Source organism: Microtus oregoni, unplaced genomic scaffold, assembly GCF_018167655.1.
Source record: "Microtus oregoni isolate MIOR12 unplaced genomic scaffold, Mior012 000013F_ref0000133, whole genome shotgun sequence".
NCBI classification, from domain to species: Eukaryota; Metazoa; Chordata; class Mammalia; order Rodentia; family Cricetidae; genus Microtus; species Microtus oregoni.
The window spans coordinates 2,074,610-2,091,542 of NW_024543072.1; the positions used below are offsets into that span (position 1 = coordinate 2,074,610).

Sequence of the window (16,933 nt, forward strand, 5' to 3'; positions counted from 1 at the left end):
ACAACAGGAAATAATCAAATTGAGGACTGAAATTAGTAAAATAGAAACAAAGAGAATACAAAGAATCAATGAAGCAAAGAGCTGGTTATTTAAGAAAAAACAAGATAGACAGATCCTTATCGAAACTAACCAAACAACAGAGAAAGACTATATAAATTAACAAAATCAAAAATGAAAAGGGGGGCATAACAACAGACACTGAAGAAATCTAGAGAATCATGAGGTCATACTTCAAAACCTTATATTCCATAAAATTGGAAAATATAAAAGAAATATACAATTTTCTATATAGGTACCATATATCAAAATTAAGTCAAGACCAGATAAACAATTTAAATAGACCTATAACCCCTACGGAAATAGAAGCAGTCATTAAAAGCCTCCCAAACAAAAACAGAAGCAGATGGTATCAGTGCGGAATTCTACCAGATTTTCAAAGAGCTAATACCAAAACTCCTCAAACTGTTCCACACAATAGAAACAGAAGGAACACTGCCAAACTCCTTTTGAGGCTACAGATACCCTGATATCCAACCACATGAAGGTGCAACAAAGAAAGAGAATTACAGACCAATCTCCCTCATGAATATTAAGGAAAAAATAATCAATAAAATACTTGTAAAACGAATCTAAGAACACATCAAAAAAAAAATCATCTGCCATGATCATGAACACCCCAGAGATACAGGGAAGGTTCAACACATAAAAATCCATCAATATAATCCCACCATAAAAACAAACTGAACCATATGATCCCCACATCTCAAAGCCTTTATCAAAATCCAACACCCCTTCATGATAAAAGTCTTGGAGAGAGCAAGGATACAAGGAACATTCCTAAACATAATAAAGGCAATATATAGCAAGCCAACAGCTGACATCAAATTAAATGGAGAGAAACTCACAGCAATTTCACTAAAATCAGGAATAAGGCAAGGCTGTCCACTCTCTCCGGATCTGTTCAATATACTTGCAGGCAGCATTCTCAAAAGTTGTGTCATCTCTCTAGTCTCCTGCCATACCTTTTAAAAACCAAACTTTGTTTTATAGTTTTGAATGTTAAGACCTTTAAGTTAAAACTTTATGACACAAAACTAAAAAGGAATTAAGTTAATCCATTAGATTTAGACATAAAGAATTCTTTTTTTTTTTTTTGGTTGCTTAAGATAGGGTTTTCCTGTGTAGCCTGGACTATCCTGGAACTCGCTCTGTAGACCAGGTTATTCTCAAACTCACAGAGATGCCTCTGCCTCCAAGGGCTAGGTTAAAGGTGTGTGCCACCTCTGCCTAGCCTAAAAGATTCCCTTTTTTTAAAAAGATTTATTTATTTATTTATTTATTTATTATGTATTCAGTGTTCTGCCTGCATGTACCACTGCAGGCCAGAAGAGGGCACCAAATCTCATTACAAAAGGTTGTGAGCACATGTGGTTGCTGGAACTTGAACTCAGGACCTTTGGAAGAGCAGACAAAGGTCTTAACCACTGAGCCATCTCTCCAGCCCCAGCCTAAAGGATTCTTAAAAGGCCCTATTTTACACAGATTTTCAGTTAAAGAAACTGACAACCCAAGACACTTGAATATATTGCAGACCTTCATTTTTATTTAAATATATTCATCTTGAGAGAGACTACACAGCAAATATAAATGTAAACATGCATGTCTACATCAGAATTAAGCCAAATGAATTTTTAGGCACAAGATTTTAAATATCATTAATAAAGGAGACAAGGAATCTAAGACCAAAATAACAGAGGCAACAAAAACACACTTCCTAACACTTCCTACTGGTTAAGGCCTGAGTCTTAGAAAGTCTAAGTTCCTTGCCAAGTGGAAAGATCCACTTTATTGTTCTTAATACATATCTACAAAACAGATTAAATTCTCTTTCAAAATAATGTAATAAATATCACACACACACACACACACACACACACACACACACTAAACCATACTATCAATACAGAAAAGAAAGGACTTTGGAATTTTCAAGTTTCCCTATTACTGCAGCATATCACCCATAGATAAAATTATTCTGCTACAGAAATAAATTACCAGTGGCATTATTACAAATCTCTAGTTTATCTGTATTGCATTTTCCCAAAACTTTTCAAAGGATTGCCATGGCTTCTCTGTAGAACTAGTTTTCCCACCTCACCCAAGTGGCTAACATTGCATAGAACAAATAAAAGGTAATTTAAAAATTCAGTAGGGACTTGCATGGGTAGTTTCAGCTTTGTCTCAATGCCTGGAATGATGGAGAAAGGTCATTTGTCTATCTGTTGCTTTCATTGGTTAATTAACAAAGAAACTGCTTGGCCTTTGATAGGACAGAAAATTAGGTAGGCAGAGTAGACAGAACAGAAGAATGCTGGGAAGACGGGAAGTGAGGCAGACGCTATAGCTCTCCTCTCCAAGATGGATGCAGGTTAAGATCCCTTCTGGTAAGCCACCACCTCATGGTGCTACACTCATTAATAGAAATGGGTTAATCAAGATGTGAGAGTTAGCCAGTAAGAGGCTAGAGCTAATGGGCCAAGCAGTGTTTAAAAGAATACAGTTTCCGTGTAATTATTTCCAGGTATAAAGCTACAGAGTGGCGCTCCAACGTGGTAACTAACACCACGTAAAACCTGAGAGGGCTTAAAAAGGAGAGAGAGAGAATTTAACACAGCTTTTTGCTGTTTGTGGGTGGCAACCTGCAAAGAAATTTCCCTGACTCAGCAGCCATAGCAGGAAAAAAGCTGCTGCAAGTTTAAAACGCAGCTTCCTGGGCTGTGCCGCCAGCGCGAACTCTGGCTATAAAGCATTTCAATGGCTTTTATGAGACTGGATGTTTGTGTTCCCGCTCGGGATCAGGAGGAAAGTAGCTGAGACCATGGCCTTGGCCCAGCTCTTGCTGCCTGGGCAGATGGCAGAATCAGATTTAGGCAGGCTGGAGAGCATGGCGGATTCCTGCTGCCATACAGAGAGATGTTTTCAGACTATGCAGTGTTCTGCATGTCCGATTTGGCTGCAACTTGGATGAAGAGAGTTTCTGTGCCACACGCTCAGTCTCAGAGTTAAAGTGCTGAGTGCGGCTCCTACCTGGTGGCCCCAGAGCTAGTAGAAAATGGTACGTCCTCCATTTTGAAATCGGAGAGAGGTGGAGCCAACAACCAGAGCAGCCCTCCGCTCTGCAGCTCAGAGGCACAAGTGACCCAGAAGCACAAGCAGCTCCGCCATGCTGAACTGTGCTGGTCTCAGGCAGGAACTATCGTAATTATCCTAATAACCGCGCAATTAAGGTTTAGACTGGCAGTAAACAGGTGGTACCGTATTACCTCTACATGGCGCAACTTAAGTTTTTAAGAAGTGCTTAACATTTTAAGAAGTGTTCCTGGATAGTAAAAAATTACAGATTCACAATAGGACAGATTCAGACATAAAAGACCACTAAATGGGTCACAATGTTGGATGAGTGTACGTAGGCTTGAGAGAGAGAAAAAAAAAGATGGAGAGAATAAAAACAAAGGGTAAAGTCTTTAAAGAGACAGAGTACAGATAGTTATAGATTAAAAGAAATAAAAGAAAAATAAGCCACGTAAAAATGGAAAATTCACAGAGAGTCTGGATTATGTACATTGTGTTTTCTTTAAAATTTTTGACTGTAAAGGAGCTAAGTACAAGGAGACATTTCATTATATGGGCTACCAAGCTAGACCAGAATGGATATCATAAGGGTATGACTTCAGAATTTGGACCGAAGGATATGATGCTTTGGAGAGGGTCTTCTTTTGTTTTCACAGAGGATGAGACCCTGTGGATTGCTTCTATCCCAATTTGGTATGATAGACCACGCCCTCCTGAAAGGTTGCTATGAACACCCTCAAAAAAATTACTTCATTCAACTGCCAACTGAGATGAACCTGGCACACAGGTTACACCATAAAAGACCTGATTAACAGCGCCCCCATACAGCAGGAAGCAGTTTGGAGAAAAAACTGTGTCCATGTTCCCAAATACTGTTTATAAATGTTCTTTTACATTTAAAAGGGGATATGATATAGATATGAATAATCTACATTGGTATAAATTTTACTTTATTGGTATTAAGGTCAATTTTGTTATATGTATATGTATTTCTGATCTTTATTAAGGTATTGTGATTGTGTAGTTCATTTAAAAATGTAATGTATAATCAGGAAATATAGGTTGTTAATGAATAATCATCGATAATAGTCAAGCATGTAGTCATGTAGACATTCTTCATGTCATTCAAAGACTGCAGAATATGACATTTAATGTTTTAATAACTTAGGGCTTTTCATGACAATGAGACACGTCTGCTCCTGGCAGCACCAATCTACTTCAAGAGAAAGATGGACTTCGAAGAGGATCCTTACGGAGTTGGTTAGCCATTTGGACACGAAACTGCTTTTGCCTGGACTGATGCATAACTGGACACAGAGAACCTTCAGAGAGAGGACTGCTGAACTTGCCTAAAGGTGAGATGGTCTTGCGGGGTTCCTGCTTCATAAAAGAATTCGCGAAACATTCTGCAGGACACAGCAGATAGTGACTGAACTGTCTTTGAAATTTCCTGCTTCATGAAAATATCTGCTGGATACTATGGGCCTATAGGCCGAAGATGGATGCCCCAACGGTACAGAGGAACTTTGGGTAATTGTCCAGGCAGCAAGATGTCTCTGTCATTTCTAGATTTTTGAAAGTTGCTTATTTCTTGTTTACTTAGGTAATATTATATCCTTTTTTCCTTCTGGAGTCTTTGATGGAGTTGAAGAATGGATAGTTATAGTTTTCCTTAGTTATGATACAAGATAAAATAGATATAAATATTGTAACTGCAATTCTTGCTTGATAACTGTTTTGTTATATGTAATTTTACTATGTTAAAGTAAAAGCCTTTTTTTTTGTTTAAACAGAAAAAGGGGAAATGATGGAGAAAGGTCATTTGTCTATCTGTTGCTTTCATTGGTTAATTAATAAAGAAACTGCTTGGCCTTTGATAGGACAGAAAATTAGGTAGGCAGAGTAGACAGAACAGAATGCTGGGAAGAAGTGAGGCAGACGCTATAGCTCTCCTCTCCAAGATGGATGCAGGTTAAGATCCCTTCTGGTAAGCCACCACCTCGTGGTGCTACACTCATTAATAGAAATGGGTTAATCAAGATGTGAGAGTTAGCCAGTAAGAGGCTAGAGCTAATGGGCCAAGCAGTGTTTAAAAGAATACAGTTTCTGTGTAATTATTTCCGGGTATAAAGCTACACTGGAATGTTTCCCCTATGCTTATTCTCAATCCTTAACTAGTTAGTTCTCTCAGCCTCTTGCCCTCTAAGCTAGGAGCACATGCATGTCTACTTCTGTACTTTTGAGGTGCTCATACCAACCAGAAACCAGGTAGGAGAAAGGCAATTTGTATGCACATTAGGACATACCCCATAGGTGGGAAGACCTGAAGAGTTGGTGAAGATGGTACCTGAGGAGTCTGGAGAAGGTTGAGTGGGTGAAGAGGAGGGAACAGCAAAGGCACAGAGACAGGAAGGAAGTCACTCAGTTGGCACAAGGATACCCCTGAGAAGTCATCATTGTCATCATCAATGTAAGAGGCAAGAGTCTGGATTTTCAAAAATGGTTTTTGTTGGTTTTTTTGTTTGTTTGTTTTTGTTTTGCTTTTTACTAAGGAAGGGAAAGGAGATGGGAGCACTGAAGGACTGTGCAGAGAGCACAGACTGGAGCCAACAAAAGCATGTGGTGCTGGATAGGCCGGGTGACATGGAGTCTGACTGACCAAGCCCAGTGCCACATGCAGGCACTTCCTATAGAAACAGTCACTGGCCAGCATACCCACACACAGTTCTGTCTACAGAAACCAAGGCTTTAGAGAAGGGCAGAGCAAGGGGAGACCTACATAGCATTTTTAGTTCAAGTTCCTGGAACCTGCCCCAGTGTAAGCAGGCAAAGAACAGTAAGACAATTCAGTTCCCAGATCCAGGGACAATTCAAGCCACCCAATCAGAACCTGCACCTTCCCTGAGCTGCCATTACCAAAGAATTATAAAGCAATTATCAGCTTGCTATAAGGAGGTTCCCACCTGCCATGGAGATTCACCGAGCATCGCCCCAGAGGCTGAGACCCCAGCACAAGGTACTTGGGCAGAATGGTGTACATGTGCTGCTGGGCAATGGCTTCTATCCTACCTCAGCTCACTGCAATCTGAGGATCAAACAGTTAGGATCGTACCTATATGGTATGAGTCTAACCTAAGTCCCACCATGGACCATTCATTTCCTTTCTAGGTCCACAACACCTCCCTCCACTAGCTCAGGAGAAAGGCTTATGTGAGTGGAGGAAAACCCAAGGTAAAAAGAACATTAGTATTATCTGAAAGACAGGAATTTCCTAGGATATATTCATTCTAACTACATCTACTGTGAGATGGGTGGCAACGTACAAGTCACCACACACTTCCTCAGTATGGAAAATTGACTCGTGACCAGTTTCCAGCAAGAACAGTTATTTGGAAATGGCACACTGCAAAAGGCAATCTTGTGATTCTCTTCTATGAAAATACCAATTGGTCTGGGAGTCAGGCACAAAAGCATAGAGAGCTCAAGAAGAGTGTTTCATACGGCAGAACTCCTATCTGGACTCTGGAGGCTTGCAGCTGGCCAATCTGCTCAGAGGGTTCCCCACTACACCCCTCCTTGATTCCTATCCTCCGCTAACAGCCACAGGATTTAGAATACCTGAGGATGGATCCATGTGAACCCAGAAGTCTCAGATGAGCTGAGGATGTGCGTCAGCGTGGCAGCTGCTGCTCACTCCGCCTCACATACACGGGAATTGCCTGAGTCTGAATCCGAGCTGAATGGCAGCAATGCTTTTGTCTTTGGAATCTGACAGAAACGTCTGTGCAGAAAAGTCTGACGCCAGCAAGTGTAATTCAAAGAAGTAGCGAGCAAGCGTACACCTGAGACAGGTGACTGGACATTCCCTGCAGTGTGCTTTCCTTTCCTAGCTGCGCTGGGTCGAGCAACTGGATTTCTAGCACACACACCCACAACCACACACCCACACATACCCACACACACACTAATTGACCCAAAGACTCTGCCAAGGTCTACTTCTATGGTCTTATCAAACTGGGTCACACAAAACTTCCTTACCACTTCATGTCAAACATGGAAAGTGGTCTTAACATATTTCTATGACACAGTTTGAGGATCTCCTTTCTTTCCATAACCCTCAAAGACTTTTATTTTACTGGTACAGACTGCCTGGCCAAACTGATGGCTGCTGAATTACTGGCCTGGTGAGGACAGGGGCCTTGAGGGCCTGAGATCAGGGTGCAATGGCCTGTTTTTCATTAATAATGTTAACCACGTGGAAACAGAATTCCATTCATTCTCCTATAGATCTACTTAAACTCTGAAACAAGAGATTGTTCAAGAATTATGTGAGAAAATCACCCACCACCACCAAGTCAAAAACTGAGTGTCTGCATGCTCTCAGGCCTTAACTCCTCCTACAGGCCCTGCTGTGCAACATCCTCCTGTGGCGTGGAATCCTGGCAGAAGTCGCTGGGTCTTGCAGCATGTCCACGTACCGGAAGCAGATTTCAAAAGCCTGGAGCTAGTCATCACTGTCACTGCCAGACTCACTTAACTGCAAGTCATTTCCTACGAAAGAAAACAAAATGAAGCTAAGAGCATAGCAGTTAATAACTTTTCTGGCCCCTCTGCCTTCTTCACTTCCCTCTGCTCTGCCTAGAGTGTAGCTCTTTATACTTTAATATGCTTATATTTCTCCTTCACTTAAAACATCAAGACTTCTTTAAAATTCTTTGGCTGGCTGCTCAGCTATCACATAATACTAAAAGTTTCCAAATCGGGACTGGAGAGATGGTTCAATGGTTAAGAGCATTTGTTGCTCTTGCAGAGGACCCAGGTTTGATTCCTGATACCCAAATGGTGGCTCACAACTACCTATAGCTCCAGTTCCAAGGGCATCAAACATGCACATAGCATTAACACATACAAGCAGGCAAAACATATACACAAAATAAAAAGAATAAATCTAATTTAAAAACAAAATAAATACCAAAAAAACTTTGTTAATCCAATTTATAAGGCAGGAAAACCAATCTGGCTCACTGAAAAGGCTGGAGCAGTTGACATTCTAAAAGAAACACTCTTTTTAGGATGTACAAAGCAGTTTGGTACTGCTTATTAGTACTGAGAAGGAGCAGCAAGACGGTTTTAAATGTGCTAAGAAAATAGAAATAACACACAGCATCTGGCAGACTCATTCACATTAAGTTGCTTTATAATTATTTTATTTTATGTATATGAGTGTTTGGCCAGCATTCATGTCTATATACCATGTGGGTACCTGGTACCCTTGGAGGTCAGAAGAGGGCATTGGATCCCCTGGAACTGGAGCTATAGGTGGTTGTGAACTAGCATGTGTATGCCAGGAATCAAACCCAGGTTGTCTGCAAGAACAAGTGCTCTTAACCCTAAGCCATCTTAGCAGCTTCATAAAATTGTTTTAGGAAAAACTAAGAGCCAGGTGTGGTGGTTCATGCCCATTATCCCACTACCAAGGAGGCTGCAGCAGGAAGAGCACGAATCCAAGCCCCAGGTGTGGTGGCTCATGCCCATAACCACAGTACCAAGAAGGCTCTGGCAGGAAGATCAAATTAAATTCAACCTCCCTAACTCCCCACCCGACTTTCAAAAAAGTTAAGTAAACAAGATGTTTCCATTATGGAAGCTGAGAGCCATAGCATGCTAATCCAGTGTCACCTCTGCCTACCTCTGACCAGGATATTTCTATTTCTTTAAGAGAAAGCTCCAGATTCTTAGATGGTATGTAGGTATCTAGAATTCAAAAGGACTCAATACTTCAAGTTCACATAACAGAAATGTATATAAAAGAACTTTAGCTGACGGCAGTTGAATGAAAGTGAACGTCCATATTTCTTAAGTTTAAATCAGCTTTTTCTGTCTCTGGACTCAGCACCCTTGCAGAGGGCCCAGCATCATCCCTAAGGACTTCCTTTTTTGGCTGTGTGAGGACAGACTTCTTACCTGGACCTCAACTTACACAGACGACAGGGCACACCAACCAGGCAAAATGCTGAGGTGTTTTAGGTGAAGGCCAGACACTACACACCCAACAAGGCCTGCAGAAAGGAACTACCCATCCTGGAATGTCCACAGTGTTGAAACTAATGTCTGCTTGGGCCACATTGCAGGGTTAATCAGGTCTGCATCCCACCTCTGCTGCTAGGCCTTCTAACTTCATCATGCAAGGTTCCAAAAAGGGAGTGAGTGAAGGAGGGAGGGAGGAAGAGAGAGGGAGAGAGGGAGAGGGAGAGAGAGAGAGAACACAGAATCGCCCCACTCTGAAACAAAGCCAATATTTATGGCTTTTCTGTTACCTTATCAACTGCTGGAAATATACCCAAGCATGACAATATCCTGTCTTTTCTCTTGCCAAAGGCTACCTAAATAGAGGTAATGGGTTAACTTTTAAAAGCCAGCTGTAGGCAGACCATATCTTAAACCTGGTGTATGGAAAACCAAAGAGCGTACAATCAAGTTTAAGCATTTTGTAGAAGTCACAGCCACAAGTAAAGGGTAAAAAGAAAGAAAAGATTGTGAATTTGGGGTCCTTGTCAAGAACCTTCCCTATGCCCTAAATGCCTATAAATATAGGTTCTGGCACAGGGCAACAGAAGCTGCATATGGTGTGCCCTGTCTCAGCCACTAAAGGAGGACACACTTACTGAGCGTATTCATCAGCTGAGAGCTTCCTTGGGGCCGGCTGGTTCCATTGGCCACTGTGGGCCTGCTGTTGTAGGACTGCTGGTGTGAAGGCTGGGGAGGAGAGGCTGGGCCGTTGTCCTCTCCTCCGCTGCTGGAGCTGTCGTCATCACTCCCAGAGGAGCTCTCAGAGTCAGAGGAACTGCTCCCACTGCTGCTGCTCATCTGCTCGATGATGTCGACCTCAGCCCGCAGCTCTGCAACGACACCAGGGCATCAGTACCACCCCGCTCTGAGATGACAGGAAGTGTCTAGGAACAGTGAGCTGACAAGACCAACACCAGAGAGGGACTTCGATCTTCCGTTTCTGGAGTACAACACAATGAACCTCCAAACTGACAACAATACCTACTCCATTTTGGGGCTGATGGGAACACTGAATTCATCAAAATGAACAAAAGGCAGAGCTGCTACAGAATGTCTCTTCTGTGTAAGGCACATCAGGGTTATTACTCCCTTAAATACAGACCCTGATTTGGGTGTGGTGTGTGCCCATAGCCAGTGGAGTCAGGAGAGCTTGAGTTTGGGACCAGCCTGGGCTACAGAGCAAGACTTTTTCCACAGACAAGCAGACAAATGGGAGTTATCATCTAAAACTCCAGCTGAGAGAGAAGAAAAACACTTACCAAGCAGTGGCAAGTCAGAGGGCTTATTTTAGATCCAATCTCAGTTTCTCTTTCTGTCACTGTGACATAGCGAGGATTTATTCCAGCTCCCAGCTATCAGTGAAGTCACAATGCAGGAGCCTGAGGCACTGAGTCACTCTGCACCCAGTCACATGCAGAGAGCAACAGAAGCCTGTGTTTGCACTTTCTCTTCCTCTATAGTCGGTGATCAAATCCGATGGTGCCTGGTGCCCAGGTGTTCCTACCTCTAATCTAGACAATCCCCCAGGGCCATGCCCAGAGGCTAAATAACCCCTCACCGGAGTGCCTAGAGGCTTGTCCCTAAGTGATTTATTTCAGAGCCTGACAACTTGACAGTTAACACTAAACATCACAACTGCTGACTAGGAGTGAGGCCCATGTCAATGGATTTCCTCAGCCACTAAGGAAAAGAGACAACTGGCCAGCCTGTGTGAGCCTGAGACCTTTCTGACTCCCATGGACGCCTGTAAGGAAGACCCTGGCAAGGGGGGCATGGTGTGGGACAATTCTACATTCTGTCAATTATGTTTTAAATAAATGTTCATTGGCCAGTAGCCAGGCAGAAAGTATAGGCAGGGCAACCAGACAGGAAGTAGAGATAAGGCAATGAGAACGGAGTATTCTAGGAAGAAGGGAACTCTCTCCCAAGTCCTGTCCAGACACTGAGGAAGCAGGATGTGACCTGCCCCCCTGAAAAAGGTATTGATCCATGTGGCTAACATAGATAAGAATAATGGGTTAATATAAATTGTAAGAGCTAATACGAAGCCTGAGCTAATGGACCAATCAGTTTTATCATTAATATAGACTTCTGTGTATTTTTTTGGGGATTTACCAGCTGTGGGAACTGGGCAGGACAGAAACCCCAACAAGGAGGCCCTCATGTTACAGAATGGCGCCCAACGTGTGGACAGCTGCATCCACATAAAGTCTGAAATAGCCTGGGAAGTAATTCTAGAAGAAAATAACAGCATTACGCATGGTTTCTTGGTAGCAGCAATTTCTCAGATCTGCTCTGCTTGCTAGAGGCAAGCAAGGGCTCTCATCTAAGAGAGGCTTCCTGACTCAGCTTTAGCTGTAAAGCCTTGCAGCTCTTTTAAGAGGTCCTGCCAAGAAACACTTAAATAGTGTTGATAAAAAGCTGACCGCATACTTTTCAGTTTTCAGCTGTAGCAGGAAAAAAAGCTGTGCCATTTTAAAATGCCAGCTTTCTGGGCCATCCTGTCAGGGCAAACTGACTCTTTCAGGCAGGCGGTCTGACTACAGAGCATTTGAGTGTGGTTTGTGCGCATACTGCTGCAGCTTACTTGCTGGCAGGGACCTTGAAATGCCATAGAGTTATGGCAATAAACATGGCTCCTGCCGGTACCTCAGCCATGAGGCTGGAATCTCATAAAGCTAAGGAATGGGGTGGATTCAGCCATCAAAGCCACAGCTTTAATCCTATCCATATTGCTTGGTAAATTAAAGACTTGTGCAGTCAGAAAAAGAGAGATATACAGTAAGGAAAGATTCAAAGAAAAAAAACCTCTAAATGTTTTACTGTATGTTAAAAATATATGCTGGCTTGGGAGAGAAAAGAAAAAGGATTAAGTCCTTAAAATAAAAAAGAAAGAGAATAGTTGAGTGTGGTGGTACACACCATTAATCCCAACACTTGGGAGGCAGAGCGAGACGGATCTCTATAAATTCAAGGTATGGTGGCACATGCCTTTAATCCCAATGCCTGGGAGGCAGAGGCAGACAGATCTCTGTGAGTTCAAGGTGTGGTAGCACACACCTTTAATCCCAACACTTGGGAGGCAGTGGCAGGTGGATCCCTGTGAGTTCAAAGATAGCCTGGTCTACAGAGGGAGTTCCAGGACAGCCAGAGATATAGAAAGAACCTGTCTCAAAAAGTAAAAGTAAAAATAAAAGAAATAGATGTTAAAGTAACGTCACATAAAGGTGGAAAATACACAGCGAATCTGGATACTGTATGTTATATTTGCGTACATTAGTATGTGAGTTCAGAGAGCTCAGAATCTATACACTGAGAATATTCTTTCCAGGAGTCTAAAGCCCTGGATAGCTCTGGCTTTAGCCCTGGATAGTAGTGCTTACTTAGCCCCTAAGCCTCTAAGAATGCTGCCAAGACAATCCCACTCAACCCGAACTCATTCTTGTCAAATGATGCATGGGAAAATGTCAGCCCTCAGCAGCTCCAGAGCCAGGAGCTCTGGTGACACATCTATAAGGTAGTATGAACTCTGTGAGCTTCTTGAGAACCCTGTGCCTGACTGCATGCACTAGCCCAGTGCTCTTACCTCTTTTGATGTCATCCAGCTGGGGCTCAGGTGAGGGCGTATCCTTTAAGGGAGATGTTTTGGGTCCAGCTGGAGGCTTCGTTGGGGCTCGGAATGGTATGGGTGGTGGAGGAGGAGGTAGCTGTGATGGCTGTGGGGGACGAGCAGGCTGTTGTTCCATTCGGGCTTGGATTTTACTGCTCCCCTCGGCTCTGAAATAGACATTAAATCAAGAGGCAAAATAGTTTCTCTCCTGATGACCAAGCACACAGGCAGTGTCTGCAGAACCAGTGTTCTTTCCGGGTGACTATAAATCTGATCTTTATGACTTCATGAAAAAGCACTCAACAACCACATGGCTACTGCATCCTAGAACTGTACTAAGCATCGGCAATTCAAAATAATGAAATGACCCTCTGCTTCCAAGGAGCATACATTTTTTCCTTTCTGAGTCAGGGTCTAACTGTACTCTGGGACAGCCTCAGCCTTCCAAGAGATGAGATTATAGATGTGCCACATCCAATATAAGTTCAGCAAGGAGATAAAACACAGATATAGTGTGATTAAATGTGTTTATAAGAAAATATCACAATATGACTTAAATTCAATATACAGTTGTAATAATAAAGTTTCTGAATAAACTAGATTTTGAAATGTTGGCAGCTTGCAAAATTTTCCATTATTTCCATTATCTACTTCCAAGTGAGAAATTTTACTCATTAATAATTCCTCCTGCTCCTCTCATACATGCTGTGATTGTTTGTGGGAGCCCGGTGTATGTGGGACTCCTAACAGTGGAGTGGGGGTGTCTCCAACTCTTTTGCTTGCCCTTGGAGCTCTCTTCCTCCTACTGGGTTGCCTCATCCAGCCTGGATTAAGAGGGTTTGGCCTAATCTTATTGCACCTTGGTATGCTATGTTCTGTAGATACCAATGGGAGGCCTGCTCTTTTCTGAAGGGAAATGGAGGCACAGTAGACCTGGTCAGGGGAAAGCTGGGAGAAACTACAGTTGAGATGTATTGTTGAGAGAAGAATTAAAAGAGAAATCAAAATGCTCAGAAATGACTAGATGAAAAAATATATACTGTTCAATAACCAATAAAAGGTGTCTGTATACTAAAAAAGTAATAATTTCTTCTGCAAATGAAATAGCCCAGTGCTTTTCAACTTTAGCATCTGCACAAATCCCCTGAGATCTCTGCAGGTTCTGACCTAGTAGGTCTTGCTATTCTGAGAGTATAACAAGTACCCAGGAGGGATGCTGCTAGTTCCCAGACCACAGAGTAGTAAGGGAACAGAGCACCACTGGTAGCACAGGAACAGCAGGTTTACCGTAGGCCTTGATACAAGACAAAGGGGCAGGACAGAAACAGGCACTACAGCCTCATCCCCTAGGGTGAGGTCTCATCTCTAACAGTCAAATTAGGTAAATCACAACTTCTGCAAAGCCCAGGCGCATCCCCTGCCTCAAAGAAACAATAATCCAGAAATTACTGGTAAAGACTAGGTACCACACCTAAAACATCCGGCGTATGGCCCATGATAATCTCAATGAGTGGGAGCTTTTCCTTTTCTGGTAAAATGAGTGAAAGAAATCTGGCTCAGGGAAGCAGAAACAGACATCAGGCTGCAATAGCTCTCAAAACTTAATTAGCGGACTTGTGATTTAGCTCAGTGGTAAGAGCACTTGCCTACCATGTGCAAAGCTCTGGATCTGATGCCCAGTACCCCATCCCACCCCCACAGAACCCGTAATCACTATCTTACAATGAATACTCTATTCCAGGGTCTTTATATAATAAATTGATGTCCAGACAAACTCTAATGTTGAATGACCTACTAAGAAAGTTCACTATTTAAAAAATTAAGAAACATTTTGTTTTATTTTAAAATTTTTAAGTTATATTTCTATCCGTGTGGGTCCTGAGGACTCATCTCAGGTCGTCAGAGTTGGTGGCTAACATCTTTACCCACACTAAGCAATCTTGTAAGCCCATGTTCTGTCACTGCTGTTGTTGTCTTGAGACAAGGTTTTATGTAACTAAGACTAGCCTCAAACTCACTATGTAGCTGCCAATAGCCGTGGCTTCTTCATCCTGCTGCCTGCAACTCTCAAATGCTAGGCTTACAAGTGTGACCCCCATAGTCGGTTAGAGTTAGCAAGGGTTTATCTGACAATATAACCACCTCAAAACATCCCAGTTTATAAGCAACAATTCACTCTAAAAAGGTTATACAATTGTTATTTTGTAATTTTAAGTATATACGTATAAATCAAATTCCCTACTTGACAGCATAAGAGCAATTATGAGATTGACAAAATTGGCTCAATTATAAGTACCTTGTTTTCCCCAATGACTTCATGTTTCGGCTCTTAAATGCGTTATTTACTGCATTGAGAGAAATGTGCATTTCTGTCTGAGACAGAAGTAGCTAACATTACTGATGGGACACTATCAACAAGCAGATGTTGGCACCTTTATAAAATTGGACTAAATACCAAAGATTTAGAAACGTTTAAGGATATCCTTCAGGACAGCACCTGCTGGCACACATGATCCCCACAGTGCAAGAGAAAGGGAGGGCACAGAAGTCAGCCATACCTCGTCTTCTTGACCTGAATGCTGCTGCTGAGCTTCTCCAGCACATACTCTCCGGTGTCATGATTGATAATGAGCACACAATCTTTCTGATAAGGCCGTTTGTTCCCTTTGAACACGGTCATTGGTGGTGTGGACCCCTGTTTGCCACAAAAGTATAAACACACCAGTTATGAACAGCCTACCTTTACAAAGGACACTGTCTCATCCACCCTTCATCAGAGCTACTCAAAAAGAACAAATGGCAGCCAGGCGTGGTAACACGGGCCTTTAATCCCAGCACTAGGCGGGGGAGGCTGAGGCAGGGGGATCTCTGTGAGTTCAAGGCCAGAGTGGTCTACAAAGCAAGTTCCAGAACAGCCAGGGCTGTTAAAACAGAGAAACCCTGTCTTGGAAAAATAAATAAATAAATAAATAAATAAAAGCTCCTTTAATAAAAAATAAAAGAAAGAAAAAGAACAAATGACCAGTCTCTGTCGAGGCAAAAGGAACAATTAGAACCTAGCAAGCATCTGATTTTAGGTAATCACGAATGTATCATAAAAGTTTTAGGTTATAAGGCACATTTTTAAGGGTGTGGGAAATGTTTCAAGAATAATGCTACATGGACTAAGAACAATAAACTTTTCTCTACACGTAACTATCACTGTAACTGGTTAAACTAGTGAGTGATCTGTATTCCTTTGCAATTGAAGAGTCCAGGGTTTCTGCATCATGCAAAGGACCAACATAGCATTCTCCAATGGTAGCCAGTAAACCTGGTAAGCAGAAATTAACCCAAGCTAGTCATCTAAGCAAGCCTTTCAACTGCTCCCCTGTTGCTCTAGGACCAAAGGGTACCATCTTTAAGGTGGCCCCTGGCTCCACCCATCCCACAGCGCTATGATTTTCAGAAAACAAGGAGCTCTTGTTCCTGCCTCAGGGCTTTAACTGGGCTTCTGCCTGCTATACCGTGACACTCCTGTCTAAATTCGTCAACTTTCTGCTAAGTCCAAAGATGAGCTAGCTTTCCACAACAAGTACTTGTTTTGGAGACAGGGTCCCAAGCAGCCCAGGCTGGCCTTGTACTCTCAATCATCTTGCTTCCACCTTTCAAATGCTGGGATTACAGGAGAGCATCACATCCAGCAATGGCTATACGTTCCCATTTAATTCCGGACCCCAAGCTGCACAAAGGCAAGAAATTTACTTGTTTAAAGTTCAATTCTTAGAGCCTAGGAATGGACTAGTACCCTGAACATCCATTCACTATTTGTCAGACATAAGATTTAATTTCTTGCTTAGGAAAAAAAAAATGCTTGGCTCTTCAACCCCTTATTTTTGCAATAAAAATTTAGGTTTGAAAGGGAGCTTAGGGACCATTTACCCAACCCCTTCATTTTTCATTTGGGAAACTAAGGTCCAATGGGAGATGATGTAACCTGCCACAGTAACATGCAAGAAAAGAGGAGTCTGCATGAACAGGCTGTTGTTTTTCCTCAGCTCAGAGGTATACAGGCCATTCTGTCAACAGTTACACAGAGCCTACTGTATTTGAGGACACAGCTGTGGAATGTGCTAAGAACCT

General features: G+C 42.4%; 1 protein-coding gene across 2 annotated transcripts in view; it reads right to left on the reverse strand.

Annotated features, from left to right (window-relative positions):
* Positions 1–16,933, reverse strand: part of Eaf1 (ELL associated factor 1) — a 36,739-nt gene that overhangs the window by 16,080 nt on the left and 3,726 nt on the right. Inside the window, exons 3-6 of one of the 2 annotated variants that reach the window (XM_041662235.1) lie at positions 15,370–15,506; positions 12,788–12,978; positions 9,798–10,031; positions 7,611–7,683 (exon numbers count right to left, since the gene is read on the reverse strand). In XM_041662235.1, the coding sequence (XP_041518169.1) occupies positions 7,637–7,683; positions 9,798–10,031; positions 12,788–12,978; positions 15,370–15,506 (609 nt within the window). In that variant the 3' untranslated portion in view covers positions 7,611–7,636. Of the gene's footprint in view, positions 1–5,129; positions 7,684–9,797; positions 10,032–12,787; positions 12,979–15,369; positions 15,507–16,933 lie in introns of those variants that run through there. The other variant, XM_041662234.1, reaches the window with a different exon arrangement.